The sequence below is a fragment of the Macaca fascicularis genome, chromosome 6 (assembly GCF_037993035.2).
Source record: "Macaca fascicularis isolate 582-1 chromosome 6, T2T-MFA8v1.1".
Taxonomy (NCBI): Eukaryota; Metazoa; Chordata; class Mammalia; order Primates; family Cercopithecidae; genus Macaca; species Macaca fascicularis.
The window spans coordinates 15,373,138-15,395,823 of NC_088380.1; the positions used below are offsets into that span (position 1 = coordinate 15,373,138).

General features: G+C 48.9%; 1 protein-coding gene and 1 long non-coding RNA gene across 5 annotated transcripts in view; one reads left to right on the plus strand and one right to left on the minus strand.

Annotated features, from left to right (window-relative positions):
* The window catches only part of ANKH (ANKH inorganic pyrophosphate transport regulator), a 156,920-nt gene continuing 134,234 nt past the window's right edge, over positions 1-22,686 (minus strand). For all 4 annotated transcript variants that reach the window (XM_005556608.5, XM_015451221.4, XM_065546103.2 and 1 more), the window contains 4 exons: positions 7,512-7,641; positions 4,281-4,404; positions 3,613-3,712; positions 1-2,050 (listed from right to left, as the gene is read on the minus strand). In XM_005556608.5, the coding sequence (XP_005556665.1) occupies positions 1,937-2,050; positions 3,613-3,712; positions 4,281-4,404; positions 7,512-7,641 (468 nt within the window). In that variant the 3' untranslated portion in view covers positions 1-1,936. The remainder of the gene's footprint in view (positions 2,051-3,612; positions 3,713-4,280; positions 4,405-7,511; positions 7,642-22,686) is intronic.
* Positions 16,911-19,346, plus strand: LOC141406961 (uncharacterized). The gene is made up of 2 exons (XR_012413590.1): positions 16,911-17,232; positions 18,094-19,346. It is a non-coding gene; the product is annotated as an uncharacterized lncRNA (long non-coding RNA).

Consider the following 22,686-nt stretch of genomic DNA (forward strand, 5'->3'; position numbering starts at 1 on the left):
TTAAAAAATACTGCTGTTTAATTTTCTAGTAATGTCCTTTAAAAAAAGCTGATACATTGAGTTTTATCTTCTCAGATCTGCCTCTGAAACCACTGCAAAGCAGCTATGCAACTTAAGTTTTCAGCACTCATATATATATTAATGGAGGAAAAGCCACTCTGAGGAAGCACACCAAGGACATGTCCCCATGTGGGCACACCCCGTCGGCACTGGGTACCCAGGAATGTGAATGCAACCCTGGCATGCCCACGGCTAACTTCATGCCCTTGCATTCTTTTTCGCTATGAGGAACAGTATGATCACACAGCACTGAAAATGGTAGACACAAAGGGCCTACCTTTTTCTTTCTCATTTTTGCCCTTCCAGCTTACACTTCTATTCCTATTCCAGTGACCCGTTTATTCCCCAGTTACCCATGATGAAAAATAGTTCTGTCATTTACTGAGCCTTACATTCAAATGCAAATGACGGACGTTATAAAACTGCTGCAAATAAGGTACAATGTTCATTGATACAATACGTTTCAACTGCAGGTATGTTGAGCCCACAAGCAATCACCGTATTGTATTAGAGACATTTTATTGAAAATGCGAAAATAGGAAATGTATTATAGCCTAAAATAAATTACATAACATATACAGCATATATTTATATCTTTAAAATATTTTTTTTGTTTAGGTTCTTTCAGTCTAGGAATTTTGACTAAATCAACAATTTAGTGAACTGTGTCTATAATTTTTTAAAGGAAAAAACCTGCTTTCCAAAACTTAGAAAAATATACTGCGCTGCATGGATTTCGAATGTGTTATTTCGGGGAGGACCACATAGTGACTCTGGTATCATCATAAAATGTCTTGCTTTATCGTATGGTGTGGGAGGGAAGTACCGTAGTACATTCTGAATTACCTGTACCGCAGAGTTACGACTTAAGGATGGCAGAACCAGGTAATACATCTACTTCAAAAGTTACCCTACAGCAACCTGGAATTAGAATGCTGGATGAGACTTAAAGCTTCAGTTCACTGGAAAAACTAAAATGCAAAGTTAGAACGCTCCATGTGACTCGCTCTAGTGCGACCTTCAGGAAAGGCGAGGGAAAAGCAAGCCTTCAGGAAAAGTCATGCGGCAGGGGCTGGAAACCGGAGATGCGCTTTTGTGACAACTTAAAAGAGTTAGCTCATGTATATACATGGTGGGGGTGAGAACTGACAGCTCGCTCGGATCTAGGAGAACACAGAGTGATATGCTATCATTCAACCGTGTCAGTTTGCTGTCCCCGGGGCATTTCCAACCTTTCTACAGGAGATTATGTCCGTCTGTCAGCCCGCTGTGGTCACAGGTCTCCCTGTTCCTCAGTGTGAACGGGGACTCCGGGCTGCAGCCTGCCGCCCGCCTCCTGCATGTGTGGAGTAGATGGGTTTGAACTCCATGGCGGAAGGGACATTTAAGAGGCCACCGGGGCTCCATCTCTTTGTACGGCCATGTGACTGGGAAGCAAATCAAAGGAAGCCGAGTTTTAACCTGTTGATTCTTAAGAGCGATGAAGGGGCACAGGAGAGTCTGTGGCCTGCTGTGCGGGGTGCCCGAGAGGCGACGGCACAGCTGCAGTCCTTTGGTTCCAAGAGGAGATTGTCCAGGGGAGGAGGACACACCGTCGAGCGTGAGGCAGCTGTGTCTTCTGGGTTTTCGTGAGGCGGGCATGAAGTCAGTTGCGCTTGTTTTTACATAGCAACAGTGAAGACCATTCACCAGGTCCCCCCGTCAGTGTGAGCATACTCAGTATGCTAGAGAATTGACACGAAACCTTTAAATCAAGGCCTCTTTCATCACCAAAACAAAACAAACAAAAAAGGGAACAAAATACGATGGGAGAGGGAAGAGATGATGCCGAAGTGTCATCCTGACTGTCCCTGCAGTGCCCATGGCGTCCCGTGCCTTATTCATTCTCCTCTCTCATTTCCACGATGTCTGTCACCTCCTCTGTCGGAGGCATGTCCGTCATGGCGGAGTCTTCCCCCTCCGTGGCCGACTCGTTCTCCATCTTCTTTTTCTAGACCAAAGAAGACTCATCAGTGTGGGGCTGTGGACAGGGACACTGCACAGCAGAACCACGAGTAGGGAGACACCACCAGGGTCTTGGGGGGACCCCCCGCTGTAGGCTTAAACCTTCTTATGGTTGGGGTGGCCTCACCTCTTCTGCATCTTAGTTCAGCGTGTTCCTTGCAGTTTCGTGTCTGTGCGCCTGCCACTGAGCTAGGCAGGCACTTTGGAGGACACTGTGTCCCACTGCCCCGCCGCAGACAACCCACCCCCTGCTGCCCTTTCCAATGAGGGCTGTGCTCTCCCCGACTCCTCACAGTCACCTGCAGACTTCTTTTCCTTCCTCCTCCCTAAAGCCTCAAGCTTGGAACCTCATGTTATCAGAATATTGCACCTTGTACAGCCTCCGTCAGTCACCTCTGGGACAGCTCCAGGCTTGCTGTCATTCTCTCCCACTTACTGCCTGTCCTAATTCCTGGTCACTTCCCTGCCATGTTGCCTGTTCTTACAATAAATGGCCTCTCAGGGATCAGGTTCACAGCCCCAGCTCACCTCAACCACTCCTGGGTCACTGCAGACCTTGCCATTATCGACATGTTGGGCACCACCAACAGGCCAAGGCAAAGACACTGTCCTCTGTCTGCCAACCCTGCTCGTCCCCCATCAACGGATCCCACCAGCCCTTCACCGTGGCCACCTTCTCGATGTCCTCCCTCTGCTCTTTCCTCAGCTTACATGACATGCTCAGTAATGGCCATCATTTTCCTATCCTGCTTTTCTTCCATCATATTTGCCAGGCAAAGCCCCACCTGTGCTGAGGTTCAGATCTCTCCCATCTCAGCCCACACCACCCAGCTGCCATGGCTGGGGAAACCCAACAGCAGGGGACAGCCAGTGTCCTGAGATGCGCGTCACGCACCATGAGCAGGCCCTCTGAGTGGCCTGGCCGTCACCCTGCTGTCCCGGCCTGTTCACTCTGCCATTCTCCTGACCAACTGCTTCCCCACCCATGTGTCCTCGTTCTTCCACCCTCCAACACCTCCCTTTTCTCAGACGATGATCTGGCTTCCTACTTCACTGAGAAAAACAAAAGCGATCAGAAAGGCCCTTGCGCAACCTCTTGGACTGCATCTCTGCTCCACCCGTGACCAGAGAGGCCGCCCGAGCTCCTGTCTTGGACTGCCTGGTCCTCGTGTGCACAGACACATTTGTATCACTGTCCCTCTCCCATCGGCAGCATCGCCTGTCTGTGGGTCATTCCCCCGAAGCAAGCCATAGGCTGAACTTTGCCCCATCTTCGCTGGCTTTCTGAAATCCATGTCCACACCTCTCTCTCCTTTGGAGCAAAACTCTTCAAAAAGACTGTCTCTACTTGCTGCCTTCAGCTTTTCCCCTTTTCTCTTACCCCACTCCCATTAGGCTTCCAGCCACCCTAAGCCACGAGACTGGGCAAGGTCACCAAGGATCCCCCACTGATGAGTGCCACCATCCAACTCTGGTCAGCGGCTGCTCAGGTTCTCCTGCACCCAGCAGGATGCACCCGGGAGGAGGCTCCCGGCGTGGCTGTCTCACCTGCTTCCGGTAGACATAGCACGCGGCGATGGCGACCATGGTGGATTCTCCCACAAAGCCCGCCAGGAGGGAGCCCACACCCAGGGTTGCACCGTGCACCCTGCAGATGAGAACACAAAGGCGATTTGTCTGTTAAGGCCAAGTCAAGGCACAACCGTCCATACCAAAATCCAGGAAAGTAAGTGTAGCCTCGAGATGGCTGAGACCAGCGGTGTTCTCCATCTGTTGGCTTCGTAAGGGCGCAGCTAATAACCTAATGTGTGAGGGGAACTGGGAACTCAGGGTTGGGCCGCCTCCCTCCCGCAGCACACGGACCCCACAGCCCTTCCTACCCTCCCAGGACACTGGGAGCTCCCTGAGCGCGGGGACCATATCCTCCTCTTCTGGTTTTCATGTCCAGCATACGCTCGAGCCCGTACAGGGCCAGCCACACCCCAACAGGAGCTCAGTGGCTCTTACTCGTGTCTGGGCCTGACCCCAAAAGCCCTTTTCTAGAATGGATCCCAAGAGCCTCCACCTGGTGCCTGGGCACACACACAAAACATCATTCTGAATTTCCAATTCTAGACATGCCTAGGGATTTCCCGTGGAAATGTAGATCTTAAACCTCTGGACACAGTATTGAAGGGGCAGAAGGACCCACAGCCCCAAACTCCCTGACGACATACCCCAGGTAGGGCAGGACCACGAGGCTGGCGATGAGGACGATGATCCGCAGCACAGAGCTGGGGGCCAGGACGAAGGTTTTCTTCAGCGTCATGAGCCACCCAGTGAGATGCGCCCTCACTGTGACTGTGGGGAGGAGCAAAGGACTCGTCAGGCGTGCCCGCGTCCCCTCCCCATCCTCTGGACCAGGGCAGCACGTCCAAGAGCCAGAGGCTGCCTGGGACCCTGGTCTTGCTGCTGAGCCTCTGGCCACCCCGTCTTCCTGCCAGGGCTCCCCATCCCTGCTCCTGAGCCTAGGCCCGCCTCGGGTCCCCACCTCCTCACAGCCCTTTGGGTCTAAACGGCTGGGGACCGGCAGGCTCCTTGCTCCACTGGGACCACATCTTCCAGGCAGCCTAGCTGCTCCTGTCCAGTCCTGTCCCCACACTTGCCCAGCCTCACCCTCGATCATCCACCTCTAGAAGGGAACACTCAGAGAAGAGTGGCAATATGACGGCACTCTGGTGTGACGCTGGGTGAGCAGAAAAGCTGGCACCAGAAGTCATCTTCCCTGCCTGCGGTCAGAGGTATGGAGACCAGAGCAGTGGGGTTGGAGGAGGAAGCTGCACGTCCCCACTTCCCTTTGTTCCCTCCCTGAGCTGGTCCTGACCACTTCCACCGAGGTCACTTCCCTTTCTCCCTCTCCTAATGCTGTGGCCCTCGGTGCGCTGCCATTACACCACAGGCTGCGTGGCCTCCCCGTGCCTGCCTCCTCACTGGATCTCTGAGCTGCAGGAGGGCCGTGGGTGGACAGCGGGGAACTGTGGAGAGCACGGAGCTTGCCCTTGTCAGTAGGAAGGTCCCTGAGCATCTAGATTCCATCTGAAACTGGAAAGGCTTGAGGAAGCGCAGGGCAGGGCCTGCTCCTTGAAGACAGGGGCCCGTCACCTCCCTGTGGACAGCACCAGGCAAAGGCCCTTGGAGGAGGAAGTGCTCATTCCTGGGATAAAAATTCCTTTCCAGGATTGCTGGTTTGGAAGGAAGCCTCTGCCATCTTCTTGGTCTAACATTATATGTCCTGCCTTCCTCTGGCTGGAAGCCTTATATTAATACTAACAAGGCTAATTTTCTTCTCTTAGGCAGACAGACCCACTGAGGTTTTTGACCAAAGGAGAGAGTCGGTCCCAGGCATATGCTAAACTGGGTAGCCCAAATCCAACAGATTGCAAAGAGTGGCAGGGCCTGGCAGCTGTCTGGAATCCCTTCATCTTACAGACAAGAAAGTGGAGTCAAATGGAGATTGAAGGTGAATCGCATACCCAGCTATAGCCTGCTCCCAGCTGGGGTGCTCCAGGCTCCTCCTCTGGTCACTACCATAGGAAATTAGCTGCATGTGTCTCAATCTGTGAGTGCAGCTCCTTCTGGATGGTGACACCTTCCCCAGCTTGGTTCACCCTGTGGCTACCCAAGTCCAGACGCCATCCCGGTGCTGTGATCTTCCAGCCACTTCTCCATTTCTGCCACAGCCCAGAAAGTGATGCCGCAAGGCCTTGGAACAAGGGCTGCTCCATCAGCCCTGGCCTACCTGGGCTCCGTGGCTCCTTTCTTTTTCTCTTTTTTTCTTTCTTTTTGAGACGGAGTTTCACTCTTATTGCATAGGCTGGAGTGCAGTGGCACAATCTCAGCTCACTGCAACCTCCGCCTCCTGGGTTCAAGCGATTCTCCTGCCTCAGCCTCCTGAGTAGCTGGGATTACAGGCACGTGCCACCATGCCCGGCTAATTTTTTGTATTTAGCGGAGATGGGGTTTCACCATGTTGGTCAGGCTGGTCTCGAACTCCTGACCTCAGATGATCCACCTGCCTCGGATTCCCAAAGTGCTGGAATTATAGGCGTGAGCCACTGTGCCCGGCCCATGGCTCCTTTCTTAACATGTGGCTTTGTAGATTCTGGCTTCCCAGTTTAATGATTTAAGTGGATCTTTTGGGGAAACTGATTTTTGACTAGCTGACACACCTGGTACAGAATTTAAAAGGTACAAAAAGGAATAGAGTACAAAGGTCTTCTTCCCAGTGGTGACTTCCCAGGCCCTTGTCCTGCTTCCCACAGGCAACTACTGTTAGCAGCCTGGTGAGTTACTTACAGAAAAAGAATGTAGCTATGCAAGCACTTAGCACATCCATATGACAATACAGACATACATGTGCTACATATTTGCTATGGAAATGGTTGCATACTAATCAACCATTCTGCAACCTGCTCTTCTCATTTAATCTAGAACGACCTCATTCTTGTCTGGTACACCTCACACCACTATATCGGCTTGGTGTAATAACTTTCCAACTGGCTTTTGTCTCAGCCATGAGCAGTTTCCTTTCTGACCATCCATCATCTGGCCTCAGGTTGCCCTGGAATCTTCCTTTCTCCAGCAGTCCTTCTCTGTCTTTGTATATCTCCAGGCTTTAGCAATAAGCTCACTCTATTTTTCTTTTTTTCATTTCACTTTTTAAATTAACGTATTGTAAAACTGGCTTTTTGGTGCACAGTTCTGAGAATTTTAATACATGAACACATTTGTGTAACCACCACCACAATCAAGACAGAGGGCAGTTTTATTGTCTCCAAAACTCCACATGCTATCCTTTTGGGTCTACTTTCTTTTTACTGTTTTTGCAATCACTGCACTTTTAAAAACAAGTTATACGGCCAGGTGCAGTGGCTCACGCCTGTAATCCCAGCACTTTGGGACGCCAAAGAGGAGCACTTGAGGCCAGGAGTTCGAGACAAGCCTGGACAACATGGTGAAACCCCATCTCTACTAAAAATACAAATATTAGCTGGGTGTGGTGGTAGGCACCTGTAGTCCCAGCTACTTGGGAGGCTGAACAGGAGAAGTGCTTGAACCCGGGAGGCAGAGGTTGCAGTGAGCCGAGATTGTGCTACTGCATTCCAGTCTGCATTCCAGACACTCTGTCTCCAAAAAAAAAAAAAAAAAAATATATATATATATATATAAATATATAAACATAAATATAATTATATATAAATATATAAATAAAAAATATATAAAAACAAGTTATACCTATTGATTCATTTCTTGAACTTTCACCTTACTGGCTAATGTTTTTGCATCTTTCTAAGCCACAATGAAATTTTACACTTGTGTTGGTGACATGATTGCAAACATTTCCAAAGAAAGATTTAATTAGGCATGAGGATAAACAAGAATGTTTCTTTCATTCTGTTTTTCTTTACCTGGAACTGGGAAGAAGGAGAAGATCCGCAAAGGAACAACACAGAGCTCTGCAAAGGCAAAGTCCACTCCAATGATGTCTATCAAGATTTTCTCGGACACGTTGGGTGTCCAAAACATCACGAAACAGAGCTGGGGGAGAAAGACATCGAACAGGGTTGTGAGGAAAAAGGTGGAAGCGAGTGAAATGAACAGGTCAGGTGTGGCACAATCCTTGGAGAGTTACGAAAGGGGGACAACTGGCCCGACTGGGTGGCGGGCATGCTGGTCCCAGATCTGCCACCTGCCTGCTTGGCTGTCTCCTGACCACAGAGGCCCTGGTCCATTAGCCATGGCTGTACCCAGGGGACTCCCATGGCAGAGCAGATGTGGCTCCTCCAAGAGTGGGTCGTTGATTTCTGAATGGGTGAGCAGGCCCGTTCAGAACCAATGTGCTTTGGGGCAAGGCTTAAGGAGATTGCCACACAGCTCGGCCAGTTCCGCCTGGACATGTTTATTCATATAATGTTTACAGCTTTAACAAATAAAAAAAAAGACCTGGAAGTTCTTGGATGTGTACAGAACCACACAGAATCAGCACACATAATGAAAAGGGAAATGTTAGTGTTTAGAGTAAGGATCAGCCTATGAACCTTTTAAAGTCTAGTTACAAGAATAAGAGATGAGACAGCAACAGAATTGGAACTCTGGAAAGCAGATGGGAGGTGGTAAACTGATGTAATAGATGCAGGAAAAGGGAATCCTGAACCCAGTGGGGAAAGTGGAGCTCTCTCCCCACCTCCCTTCCCCGCAGATCAGGAAGTGAGGCACAGGTCCTTCCGGAGACGGGGTGAAGGCGGGGTCCAGAGCAGGATGGCTGGAAGTCAGGTTAGCAAGCAATCCATCCACAGCTCCCCTTGCACAGCTGGTGACTACATCTCCCCGAATTTGACAGGAAACAGGAGTTTAGTCTCTGGATGAGGTAAAACAGAGGAGTACATGGCATGGCCCAGGGCAGAGTTACTACAGGTTGAGTGACCCTTATCTGAAATGCTTGGAACCAAAAGTGTTCTGGACTCTGAAGTTTTCAGATTTTAGAATATTTGCATTATACTTACAGGTTACGCATCCCTAATCCCCAAATACAAAGTCCAGAATGCTCCAATAAACATTTATGTTGAGAGTCATGTCTGCTCAAAAATCAAAAAATTGGATTTTCCATTTTTGGATTAGGCATACTTAATCTGTATATGAAAAACGGGGGGATTAAGAGAAGGATGGCATTTGCATGTTCAGGCTTCCTTCCTGAACTTCTATGCTCCCAGAACATGGGGAACTAGTTGAGGCCTTCCCAGGTAGGAGACCGGAAATGGTCTCTGAGGAATCTGACCAGCCCAAGAGAAAAGACGTCAAGTTCCTGAAAATTAGAGTCTCCCAATGAAGCAGCCACACTGGAGCAGCCATCAGTGAGGCCCTCGCAGGTGAGAAACCTCATCCTGGTGTTCACAGCTTCCAATCAACTCCTAGTCTCCGGATAAGGTAAAATGGGTGGGGTGGGGGGCGCCTGGCATGGCTGAGGGCAGAGTTACTACAGCTAGTCACCAGAGCCCCGCTTATCAAAATGAGCAGGCAACCAGGGAGAAGCACGCTTTGACAGAGGCCTCCAATGTGCGGAGACCAAAACTATGGAAAAAACTGCAACTTAAGAGGAAACAAAGACAATACAGGGAGAGAGAGGGGGAAAAAAAAATAAAACTTTCCTCCACTGACATCCCCAGAGAGATGGGAGAAGCCACTGCGCCCACAAAACAAGAACAGAAGGAGAATGTTATAAAAAAGACATTCACGCCGGACGCTGTGGCTCATGGCTGTAATCCCGGCAGTTTGGGAGGCCGAGGTGGGTGGATCACCTGATGTCAAGAGTTCAGCACCAGCCTGGCCAACATGGAGAAACCCTGTTTCCACTAAAAATACAAAATTAACTGGGCATGGCGGCGCATGTCTGTAATCCCAGCTACTTGGGAGGCTGAGGCAGGAGAATTGCTTGAACCCGGGAAACGGAGGTTGTGGTGAGCTGAGATGGCGCCACTGCACTCCAGCCTGGGCAACAAAAGTGAAACTCCATCCCCCCCATCCCCCCCAAAAAAGACATTCACAGAACAAAAAAGATAAAAGCAGAAAGGAAAATTCACGAGTTAACAGTGAGATAAGTTTAGGGAAGCCTACCACGGAGACAGAGCAGAAGGCTGAAGGCGTGCAAATGAAGCACAGGAGAAGAGTTAAAGAAACAAAGTCCAACACCCAAATAACAGGATTTCCAGAAAGAGGCGACAGCGTACGTCTGAGACTGAAAGATACCAGTTTCAGAACTGAAAGGGCCCATCGTGGGAGGTGGTGCAGTGCATGGGAAAAGCCCCATCAGGGCACGTCACCGAACACTATTGGGGGACACAGCTTCCTATGGGCTTCCGGCCTCGGGCTTCTCAGTAGCACTGAAAGCTAGAAGACAAGGAGCAGTAAGTTGGCCGGGCGCGGTGGCTCAAGCCTGTAATCCCAGCACTTTGGGAGGCCGAGACGGGCGGATCACGAGGTCAGGAGATCGAGACCATCCTGGCTAACAAGGTGAAACCCCATCTCAACTAAAAAATACAAAAAATAACTAGCCGGGCGAGGTGGCGGGCGCCTGTAGTCCCAGCTACTCGGGAGGCTGAGGCAGGAGAATGGCGTAAACCCGGGAGGCGGAGTTTGCAGTGAGCTGAGATCCGGCCACTGCATCCCAGCCTGGGCGACAGAGCGAGACTCCCTCTCAAAAAAAAAAAAAAAAAAAAAAAAGGAGCAGTAAGTTTCGAAGGAAGATGATTTCTACCCTAGAACTCTAAACCAAACTATCACTCAAGTGTGTTTAAAAGAAAAATATTTTCGATATTCAAGGCCTCAAAAGTTTTACCTCCCATGCACACTTTTTCAAGAAGCTATTGGTGAGGGTTGCTCTGCCAAGGCAAGCGAGTCATGGAGTGGAAAAGAGCAAGGCGTGGGTGAAGCACAAGACAAAAGCCAGGGAAAGCTCTGGGGCGGAGGTGAAAGCTGTGGTAGGCCCACAGGTCAGTTGATCTTCCCTGGAGCAGGGAGAAAAAGGCTCCGAGAGATGCTAACTACCTAGTGTGCTTGAATACTTGGAAAGAGATTTACACCACGCAGGGAAAATGTGGGAATAACTTAGTACCCAGAAGGCTAAGAAAAATGATCATTGAGTCAATTATTAAGTCCAGGCAAAACCAAAGCTGTTTGAGAAAGGAAGGGAATCAGGGCTCGGTGTCAGAGTATCATAGTCACAATCCATCAAGAGTTGGGGGTGCCTCTGAGAGCAGGAAAGGGACAGGGTGGAAGTGAGCAGCGCTGAAGAGGTGGGCTGGGGACATGCTACTGTGAGTTACAATCCTTTCAGAGCTGACTTGGAAAACTTGGTGCTAATTTTAAAAACCTGAATTTAAAAATCCAACATCACCACTGTGGAAGATTCTGTTAAAAACTTGCCAGTTTCATCAAATATTTATCTCCTTTTCTTAAAATGCCAGTGATTCTTCTCTAAAATAAAACTGAATATGTTCTAAAATGAATTACAACAGTGTAAGAACAGAACACTGAAATTTCAGAATATAACATTCTTTTAGGCTCTGACTACATTGTTTCATGGAATTAGCCAAGCTCTATGTACTATGTCATGTTGAAATATTAAAAAAATACACTGGAGATCTATTATAAATATATTTCACTTTATAAGTGCAATAGAGCCATTCTCCTATGTATTTTCTGCATCTCGCAAAGTATATTCCACTGGTTTTCAAAAATGGCAGAGGTACTATCTCATTTAATCCTCCTGCTTGATGACAGTACTCACACCCCATCTTTGACGTGAAGGAAAAAATACTTCCTTAGATCTAGCAACTTGGAGCTCAGGGACTTTATTGCCTGAATGCCCTGGATAAGTGGCCCTGTCATCTTTTCCTGAAAGGGTGAGACATCGCACACAGTCATAGCCCTGGTATGGTGGCAACTTCACATTATAATTCAAAACAACACTGAGCATGGAGTTGGAACACTATTTCCCTGTCCACGTCCTACCCCCACAAATACACGGATCATCCCTGCTTCCAGCTTTGCTTTATACTGGGCCCCCAATATATCCCATAGCAGTAAAACCGTAAAGAATTGAGCTAAGGCTGACTGCCTTACAGTCTGGGCTGGCTCTGTGCCTTAGAACCTGCAGGAAGTGAGCCATTCTGTGTTTATCTAAGGGTTAGAGAGAGACCTAGGCCACATACTGCTAAAAACCTGAAGCTTCCAGGGGAACCATGAGCATGCTTTATTTATTTCGCAGCCAGCAATGATCTGAATGTGAGATAATGCCTCACACAAATGTTGCAATTCTCTAGGCTTTGCAAAATCATTGTAAAGTGGCTCTTCAGTTACAAGAACCAAGGAAAAAGGAGGGTGTAATTGCACGTCAGAGAGAAAGACGGCAGAAATGGGTCACTGGCAGACAAGCCGGGTAATCCCTGCTCTGGGATCCCTAGTCAGGTCATGTTCACCCAGAGGCGTTTTCCTGTCTTGTAGAAGATCAGTTAACCTTTGCAGCAGGGGGGTCCAGTTTGAGGACACAACGATAGGGAGTGTGCCCACATCACCTGACACACTGACATCAGTATCAGCCAAGCTGTGTAGGTGACCACAGTTCTGGTACCTTGAACACAACCACGGAGTTAGGTAAGGTTTGATGGATTTCCACTAGGAGCTTCCTGAGATGGTGGCTCAATATTCCATTTCTAAAATTCCACAGTATGATCCAACTTGGCACCACTCAGTCACTCTGTTCTGTATCTGGCTCTGTCTCTGCTGAGCACACCCTACACGCCCCTTATCAAGGCCATGTGCCAACAGAGGTGCGTCTTCAGTTTCAACCACACACACCTACGGCCCAGACTGGGTCTTCATGGGGTATCGGAACTGGAAGCGGTTAGTCTGATCCGGGGTTTTGAACAATCACAGACAACTAAAGGAAAGGAATGCCACATTTATCAATGTCTCCTTTTTCTTCCTCCCTGAAGTCTCTGAAGCTCTTGCTATGCTTCCAGTAGGAAAATGCCACCGCACTTTTCAGCAAGCTTTTCAATGAGTGGTTATTTCTTGCATATATAACTTAGGTATACATATAACTTAGAAAGGAATACATTTAACTTAGAAGTGGATATGGTGGGCCAGGTGCATTGGCTTACAACTGTAATCCCAGCACTTTGGGAGGCCAAGGCGGGTGGATCACAAGGTCAGGAGATCGAGACCATCCTGGCAAACACGGTGAAACCCCATCTCTACGAAAAATACAAAACATTAGCCGGGCGTGGTGGCAGATGCCTGTAGTCCCAGCTACTTGGGAGGCTGAGGCGGCAGAATGGCATGAACCTGGGAGGCAGAGCTTGCAGTGAGCCAAGATCGCGCCGCTGCACTCCAGCCTGGGCGACAGAGCGAGACTCCATCTCAAAAAAAAAAAAAAAAAGTGGGTATGGTGTTTATTAAAAGCTGTAACTCCTATCTGCAGGTGAGCTTTCCCGAAGCAAAGCACTGAGCCCTAGCATAATAATCAGATTATATTTAACCAGTTCATTTGAAAAAACAGGAAGCTTTAGAAGTTCCCTTGACAAAGAGTATTTCAGGAACAGTGTCAATTTAATGAGTTCACCCAGAGTAGTCTCGACGTAGAACATGCCTCCCAGTTGACCATGACGTGCTGTGTTCCTCAAATATTTGCAGAGCCTAATGACGTGGACTTTTCCAAATCAGAACACAACCCTAATGATCTCCCATCAATGAACCAGAGTCATTCCTCTGAGCAGCTGCACAGGTGGGTTTTCTGCTGTCGAGTTTACTGTCAATATTCTCTCATCAGGACGCAGCCTTCAAAATAGAATAGTCCACCCAGTGCCCAGATCTCGGTTTTTCTATTTATTCTTCAATAAAAGGAACCAGGACTCCTTGGAGAAATGACTCATTCTAGGAGCAAGGCAGACAAAATGCAAGATGATTCGCTTGGAGCATCTGTGGTGTGAGAAGGAAGGACGTGCCCCAAAATAAAACGATGGGAACACGGCAAAGGGACACAGAAGCCAGGCGGAAGGAGCTTCCGAATGGCCAAAGCAAAAACACTTTGGGCAACAAAATAGTACAGTAGTATTGAATTCTATCCCCAAATAGCAAATAAATATCCATGAGTCCATAGGGATAGAAATTTAAAAATGGCAGAGAAGGGACAAACGTCCTGCACAGAACCCTAAATAATTCATTAGCTGCTCCCCTCTAAGGTGGGTGGAGCAGACCTTCCCGCTCCTTCGGGGGAACTTCCTTCTGAAGAGCACAGTGGGGAGACAGGAAATGCGTCCTGGCAGCAGAGGAACGCGGCAGACATGAACCCAGCCATGCAGTCAAGGTCAACATCCACAGTGGTAAGTCGGGTTGACAGTCTGTGCCCTCGATAAGATGTGAGGACAGTGGCACTTTGTCTCTGTGGTCTTCCTCCCCAATTCCCTAAGCCCAGTCTTCACCACGAGACAAACCCCAGACAAACGCACATTGAGGGGCCCTCTACCAAATACCCGACCAGAACTCCTCAAAACTGTTGAGGCCTTAAAAACAAGGGAAGTCTAAGAAACTCTCAGAGACTAGAGGAGGCTATGGAGGCATGATGACTAGACATAATGTGGTGTCTTGGATGAGATCCTGGAACAGAAAGAGCTCATGAGAAAACAAACCAGTGAAATCCTAATGAATCATGGTGTTTGGTTCACAGTCGCGCACCAGGGCTGGCTCCTTGGCTGTGACATGCGTGCTGCAGTGAAGCAATGTGAGTGAGGGTGAGGGGTCTATGGCAACTCTGTACCATCTCCACAATGTTTCTGAAAATCAGAAGTTATTCTTAAAAAAACAAAAACAAAAACAAGGTTAATTAAAAAAAGAAGGGCTGGGCATGGTGGCTGACGCCTATAATCCCAGCACTTCGGGACGTCAAGGTGGGAGGATTGCTTGAGGCCAGGAATTCAAGACCAGCCTGGGCAACACAAGACCCTATCTCTACAAAAAAAATTTAGCCCTGTGTGGTGGTGCATGCCTTTAATCCCAGATACCTGGGAGGCTAAGGCAGGAGGGTTGCTTGAGCCCAGGAAGTTGCAGACTGCAGTGAGCCAAGATCGCGCCACTGTACTCCAGCCTGAGTGACAAGATTCTGTCTCCAAAAATTAAAGGAGAAAAAAGGAAGAAGGAGGAGGAGGAGGAGGAGGAGGGAGAAGAAGGAAGAAGGAGGAGGAGGAGGAAGAGGAGGAAAAGGAGGAAAAGGAGGAAGAGGAGCTGGACGGGGCCTCTCTGGGAATGTTCCTAATGTTTGCATGACTCAGTACATCCCAAATGGAATGACATGGAATTCCATCAGGACACACTCTCAGATTCCCAATTTAGAAGGAAAAACAATGCCATTTTACCAGGGTGAATTGCCGAAAGCAGGCAATGTGTGAAAGTAGCCAATGACTCCCATTTCTGGGGATCGGCACTTAAGGGGTGCATACCTGTAGCAACTGCCAGAAGGAATGGGCTCTTGGGATTGACTGACCTGTCCTCAGAAGGGTGAAAAGCCATATGTTCCTGAGACAGCAGGTGAGGGGACGATGGAGAGAGGGATGCTTCCACGTCCGCATCTCGCTCAGTGAGAGAAAGTAGGGAACCTCATAGGAGGGTTGATGATTATTGCCATCACAGGCAGTGGGGACACGGGGAGGACTTTTTACTTAAGGTCAGGCTAGAAAAATTCTAGTTGGCTAACACAGGGGTAGCAAACCACAACTTACATTTACAACCGATGAAAGTAAATGACATCTATTACTGAGAGAAACAGAGCTTGGTAGAGCATATTACAAAGTGTTTATGTAGAATTTGATACCTTCCATCTGGCTTGTTGATAATCATAATAATTATTATAAATCTATCTTGAATATTTAAGGAGTTGATGCAATCATCAACTGTTACAGCATATTCATGGTAAAAAAAAAATCAACATTTTTCAGATATAGTTTTATAACCAGCTTTTTGAAGAATATGAAAACTAAATCATCCCTGCTATCATCTAGGTTTAATGAAATTGCCAAATGCACACACTGCATGAAAGCAAACTGTCTTTCAGGTATCTAAGATGACTTACTAATTCCTAGTAATGTCGTGTTGGTGGAAAGAAATGACATACCTCAAACAGCAGGGGGCGCCATGCACCAAGCCCGCAGAGGGTTGTCCAACTCTTACTCCTTTTCTCTGCCACTTTAATCCTTTCCTGGTTTTTCTCACAGGATCTGAAGACTATTGAGAAAGTTCCACACTCCAGCTTCTGTTTAGCCTTTCCTTCTCCTTGACTATTAATAGTCAACTTGGAATTTGTTTGGGGCTGGGGGAAGGGGACATGGGGAGTGACTGTTTAATGGGTGTAGAGTTTCAGTTTTGCAACCCAGTTACGGACAGATGGTGATGACAGGCAGCAATGTGAATGGACTTCACTGTCCCTTTAAAAATGGTGAGGTTGGTACATTGTATGTGTATTTTTCTACAATTAAAATTTAAAAACATTTGGAACCTGCTTATAACAGCACACTCTGTTCATTTGCTCGTTGTTTAAATGACACGTGTGCATCTGCCCTGGTGTCTTCTTATGAGGGCTTAGGTAGAGTTTTAGGGACTAGCCTTTATTGTCTTCATCTCACCTAAATTCCCCCAAAATAAACCAATCAACCCCTCAAATCTGCTACACGTGCTGACATAAAGAGCAAATGCTGGATTCCTGAAGCTTCCAGACAGAAGTGCGGAGGGAAGGCAGAGGGAAGGAACTCATTCTCATCAGTCACTCACTATGTGCCAACAGCGCTCCATATGTGATTCCATTTCATCTTCATACACTCCCCAGATAGATGCCTTATTGGTTGAGGAGGACACAGGGCCTACAGGGACTGTGTGACTTGCCCCAGGTCACCGGCTGGTAAAGAGGCAGGGGCAAGAGTTCAATCCAGGCCTTGGGGCCGCAGAAGCCCTGCTTTCTCCCTGTTTCTGAGATGCCCTAGGCTGCTGAACCGTTCAGGCCCAAGGGTACTGTGAGGGGCATCAAATGGGAAAGTGTTGAATTCCATTAATTCACCTTTGGTTCTTTTTTCATCCCCCATGCACAAGAGAGGCATTTTCTTCCAGTGGAGCCGGGAACAATGGGCGGCAGTCTCCACCTCATGTTGTGGGGGTTGGGCGGCCCAGCATTAACAAAGCCTCAAACAGGCCGTCTTTGTTCCAGACAAAGGGTCAGCATGGTACCACCGCTGGAATATGGCCTGTAGGATCCGCCCAAGAGGGCTGAGTGACAGCTATGGCTTGAGGGAAGGTTGCCACAGGAAGGTGAGACAGGGTCATTCTCATGAACGGAATTTCTAACTTGGAACACAGGGCCAGCCGGACAAAGTCCTGTTGGATGGTGAGTTTTACTACAAGCTCAGATTCTGTTGCTTTCTAGCACATGACAGAAGGACTCAGAACTAACACGCTTTACTGAGATGCAGCTGCAAATAATGGTGTGCAACCAAGAAGATGGAATCCTTGGGGTGCTAGCCCAAGCAGTGGCAAGACAGGAGCAGGACAAGCTCACCAGGGCACAGAAGGCCTCTCCATTATGCATGGACGGTAGGTAAAAATGGGAGTGGAGGAGCCCATCCTGACCTGCAAGGTGCAAAACTGGCCCTGAAATGATGAAAAAAAAAGTCTTTTTTTTTTTTTTTTTTTTTGAAGTAGTCTCGCTCTGTCAGCCAGGCTGGAGTGCAGTGGCACGATCTTGGCTCACTGCAACCTCTGCCTTCCGGGCTCAAGCAATTCTCCTGCCTCAGCCTTCCGAGTAGCTGGGATTACAGGCGCATGCCACCATGCCCGGCTAATTTTATAATTTTAGTAGAGACGGGGTTTCTCCATGTTGGTCAGGCTGGTCTTGAACTCCTGACCTTAGGTGATTCACCCGCCTCGGCCTCCCAAACTGCTGGGATTATAGGTGTGTGCCACTGCGCCTGACCAAAAAAAAAGGTATTCTAATTGAGGAAATTGAGGATGTGCGAGGCAGTGCCAGACCCAAACCTCTGACTTCTAGGAGGCGTTTCCTTTCCCTGTGCCTCCACCTCTATCTGCCAGCTGCAACTTCCAAGAAGAAGTGTCCACAGCCTGGGTTCCACTGGGATGGGGGACACTGTAAATACTGAAACCGTCTGTGACCTGCCACCTTGCAGTGGTGGGGCAGGTTCTGGTGGGGAGAAAAGGGGCGGAGCCAGAATTCTGGTTTCTAGCTTTGGGAATGGCGCTTCCCAGCAAGTGCACAGAGAGGGGTTAGTTCAGTGTGTCCAAGAGAAAGACCCGGACAGAGTGGATTCTTCAGGCTGCTTCCTTTTCTGATGCCGCCGCTCTTTGTTTTCTTTCCCTCCCGAGTTGCTTTCTCTGTGGCCTGAAGTTCTGAAGCTTTAGGACGAAGATGTTTTAAACACTAAACACCTTTATCCTCAGTTCCACAGGGGCGCCTGCTCTGGGATGGCACCTACTTCCCTCCGACAGGCGGTGGAGCCCAACAGAAGCAGCCCGCTGTGCTGTGATCCATGCTGGGATTCTACAGAAACAGCGGCAAGGAGGGGATCTGACCATGCTGGGTGCTACAGAAACAGCGGCGAGGAGGGGATCTGACCATGCTGGGTGCTACAGAAACAGCGGCAAGGAGGGGACCTGACCAGGCCACTAAGCCCCCCTCCTCTCTGGCAGCCTCCAACCTAATCCCTTCTCCCTGACCAAGTTTCTCCCCGGAACCTGGAGCAGGGGGGCTCACAGCCTTGCCGGCGGGGACAATCCTGGGCTGCTGACAAACAGTGGCCATGGCTTCTTCGCATTCACAGTAATCAGGGAATTTTTTTTTTTAAAGAAATTAAGGAAAACAGATTTCAAAACTTATGGAAAAGAGGCAAATATGATCGAATAGCACCAAAGATTCTAAAAGAGGTTGAAAAACTCTCAGAAGACAAATTCTCTCCCAACAACCAGAAAACAGGCCCCGAGGAGGAAAACAGAAGGCATCCGAAGGCCTCGTGGTCCCCAGGTGTGGAAGAGGGTACTGGGGACAGCAAAACATGCATCCATGCCTTCAGCTACCCTCTTGCAGGTCTTCCTTACCCAGGTCCTGGGACGCCTCATGCAGAGTCTACCTTGAAGGGCTTGCAGCCTTGAGGATGGGGCCGACGTGTATGTAGATGTGCCCAGTGTACTTGCCAGCAAGAAGCGGGTGCCAGGAGTGCAGGAGAAGGAGCGCCTGTCTGTGCCGGGGAGAGGTTGATAAGGAAGCACCTGCCTGCCAAGAAGCCCGACGGGGCACTCAATGCCAAGGCAGCAGCCACCGAGGCAAAACACAGAGCGAGGGGACACCACTGCATGGGAAGCTGGAGAGGCGGCCCAACATGGGTGAGAAAGGCCATGTCGTCCTCGGGGGGCAGCAGCCAGCGATGAAGGACTATCTGGAAGGCTGTGGGCGGATGAGTGGCTACTGAGAGGGCACACTTCCTGAGGATCTTTATCATTTCCGAGTCAGCCATGGCTAGGAGGGAGAGGCAGGCTGAGCGGGCAGCCTGGTGCACACAGGTGTCATGTCTATGGCAGGGTCTATGATGGTACCACACGATGTGTCCATAAGAACGTAAGAACCCCCATAAGAACAAGGTCGGGAGGTGAAAGCCCGAGTGCTCGGAGTGGGTAAAAGTGCTCAGATAAAAGAAAAACAGCTGTAAAAAAATGTGCCACGAGAAAGAATGGAAAAGGGAAAGAGCTGCCGGGGGCCGGGCGTACCTTCCAAACCCCTGCTCTCTGTCTGCCTTCTCCAACAAGGATGGTCACCTCCAAACTATCCAGGAAGCGCAATCCCAGCCAAGTGGGATCTGAAGACTGACAGTGACAAGAGGGAGCAAAGCATTCTGTTGATAACGGTAAAAGCCTGCAAGGTTCCCAGCACGAACTCATCTGTGGTGGAAAGAAAGCTTAGAGCATCAGGGAGAGGCCGGGAGCCTCGAGGCTGGAAATCCTAAGGATGGATTCTAGAAGGGCCCAGTCCTGGACTGCAGCGTATGGGTCTCATGTTTATCCTGAGAACAGTGCCAGGCGGCTCATTTAAAAAGCGGATGTAGCCTTAGGCTGCATTAGTGAAGGTGATGGGCTGAAGGGGCCTGCCCCACTGCCTAGGCGTTCGATGATTTCGGTGATGCATACGGCCACACCTGTGTGGGACAGGCCAATGTGGGGAGAGACGAGACACGGGAGGCCCAGGGAGCTGTGTGAGTGTCATGCGAACAGGGCTCGTGAGGGGTCCTTAGGAGCATCACGTGTGCCCCACAGGACCCAGGTTTCTGCGGACACACAGGTGTTCTTTCTCATCTGAGGACTTCCAAATGTGAACATGCTTCCTAGGCCCAGGTGCAACTTAAAATTGGTCCTTGTTGGCATTTTCTACTATGTGGTTGTGTCTGCGGTTCTATCAGATGTCTAGTCAGAGGACGCAACCTATTCATTCCCCTCTTTGTGCTCACTACAGTTTGATGGAGAACTGGCATCTCTGTTAGCAAGCAGATGGGGCTCGGGTAGCACCATCTGTGCCTGGGGTTGGGAGGCTGTAAATAGCAGGGGGTGATGGCTCAACCAAGGAGCTTCCGCAGGGAGAAAAATGGTGCACACAGGGGTCATGACTGTGGCAGGGTCTATCTGTTGAAAGTGTGTGTAAATCTACCAATCAAGAGACTGGCTTTTAAAAAAACAATCCACCCCAACAAAACCCACAAAAATGTGAAGAATATAAATTTTATATTTATCTATAAGATATAGATATCATTCATAAAATTATTCCTTGGCATAAAATATACCCCTAGCCACTTAGGTACATGTGCAGCCCTCTTTCCCTGTGTTAGGGACCACCGAGTGTCCCAGTGGTGGAGCTGGTGGCTGAGGAGAGCTGGCATTCTTTGTTTATAGCACATGCCAGGTATCTCACTAAGCTTTTACTCCTTTTAAAATCTTAAAAGGTGAACAATTCTTATTATCTCTGTGTGGCATCTGGGGAAACTGAAACTTGCAGTTTTGAGCGACTTTCCTGAAGCCACTCGGCTAGTGAGTGGTGGAGCTTGGATTTGAACCCAAGCCCTGTGGCTCCAAGGTCCACACCTATAAGCACCAAGCTATGTGGGCAATTCCAGCTTGACCTAAATCCCTCTGCCTCCATCCCTCTTCCCTCTTTAAGTCAACAGTCACAGACAGGGCAGTCAGCTGTCATGAGAGCCACAGACGTGACAGGCAGCCCCCCATCGGAACTCATCTCCAGTTTCAAAGGTGGGAACTTGAAAGAGATCAGTGGTGTCAGCTCCAGTGTGCGTACCCTGGCCCTCTGGAAACTTCTTTTTTGGTAACCATCGGTTCATTCTTCAAGCCACATCAATTAAGAGACATCTCCAGGGAGGACTACAGGCCACTGAAAACTGTCTGGCGACCGATTCATAGTGAGCAGGTTTCGAGGCACTGTTGTTTGCCATATGTGCTGTTTCTCGGCAGCGCTTTGTGGTTCTTTTAGCCTTGCACTGGGCTCAGAAGATACAAAAAGACCCTAGAATAATTTCATGACACCATTCAAACCCATTTACCTTACTGTGCCCGAGCAAGTGGGACATCCGACCCAGAGTTGGGGACACAGTAGCGAGCCTTTAAGAGAAAATGAAGACCCTTTTGAGAAAAGACCACAGACTAGCTAAAAGCACCTAACACGTGCTGCCCAGAGGTGCAGGAGACACCCAGGCCTGGGAGAGGGAAGCCAGTGAAGTCTCTCCTGTGATCAGAGTGTTTTTTTGATTGTTTTCTTTTGTTCCTGTGTCAATGATAGGTTACTTCATTAAACTTACACAATGGCCACTTAGCATGCTAATCAGCTGTTTTAGGTCCTCATTGTGCTCATTTCACACACTGCTTCATGTAATTACCTCTATTGGTAATTTTTGAGGTATTCTGAGATCATTTACATGGGCTTTGCTGGGCTCCCTGCCTGCTGCACCCAAGGGAATGACAGGCCATCGGGAGTTTCAGGCCGTGGAGAAGGTGCTCGTGTGCGGAGCCCGGGGTGCCTCAGAGCCTCCGAGCTGGTGCTGGGCTCGGAAAGCCAAGAGGCCAGGGGCACCACATCCTTGCTTTCTCCACGCTGATGGTGCATGCATGTCGGGAGGGTCTGGACTAAGCACCCGGTCAAACTGATGTCTGGTTTCTGTACACTGTCTTTAAGCTGAGACTAAGAAAACCAATTTTTTAAAAACCTGTAGGGAATCATAAGGTATTAATCATGGAAGTCGATCAATGAAGCCCTACTGAGTGACTTCACCATTAGTGTGGGATGGCAGTTTGTGACTGACCTCTCCCTATTGCTAGATATGAGTTCTAAATTGCTCTTCAAAGAATCAATGTGTCAGTATGTTCAATTCTTTGCCTTCTACTTTTAAACTTAACTTCCTTGTAAAGCAACCTTTTCTGATTACCTGCTCCACCCTGACTCATTCCGATTTCCTGCTCTGCCATAACCATTTTTTCCAGCAAACCACTCACCCGCGTCACTCTCTTTAAATTAGCCAATCGGAATTAGTTTAGCCCGTGCGGTCTAACCCTAGCCAATAGGGGAACAACACAGCAGCAGGGGCCACGTGCGTCAGGGATAAGAACCCCTTCCCCTCCCTTGTCCAAGTGTGCGCTCACCATTGCTCCATCTGTAAGGGCGCACCCTTCTATAGAAGTACATTGCCTTGCTGAGAATTAAAAAGAAAATTTTATATTCGAGTGCTATTTCTTCTGTGGCACTGAAACTTTATTTATAACACTGTGATAGCTCTGCTTCCACAGCAGTGAAAACCGAAAGAGCTGGGCTGGGCACCTGCCTCTTTGAGGTGGGACTCGGGTCAGGCAGCACTCAGCAGGTGCAGGGATCCGTGGGGCCCAGGCTTTACTTCCTTAAGGGATTGGAGGGGCTGGTGAGCAGTGAGCGTCTGCAGGCCCAGGGTATAAACAAGGTGTCTTCCCTGTTGCTTTCAAACTCATTCAGGT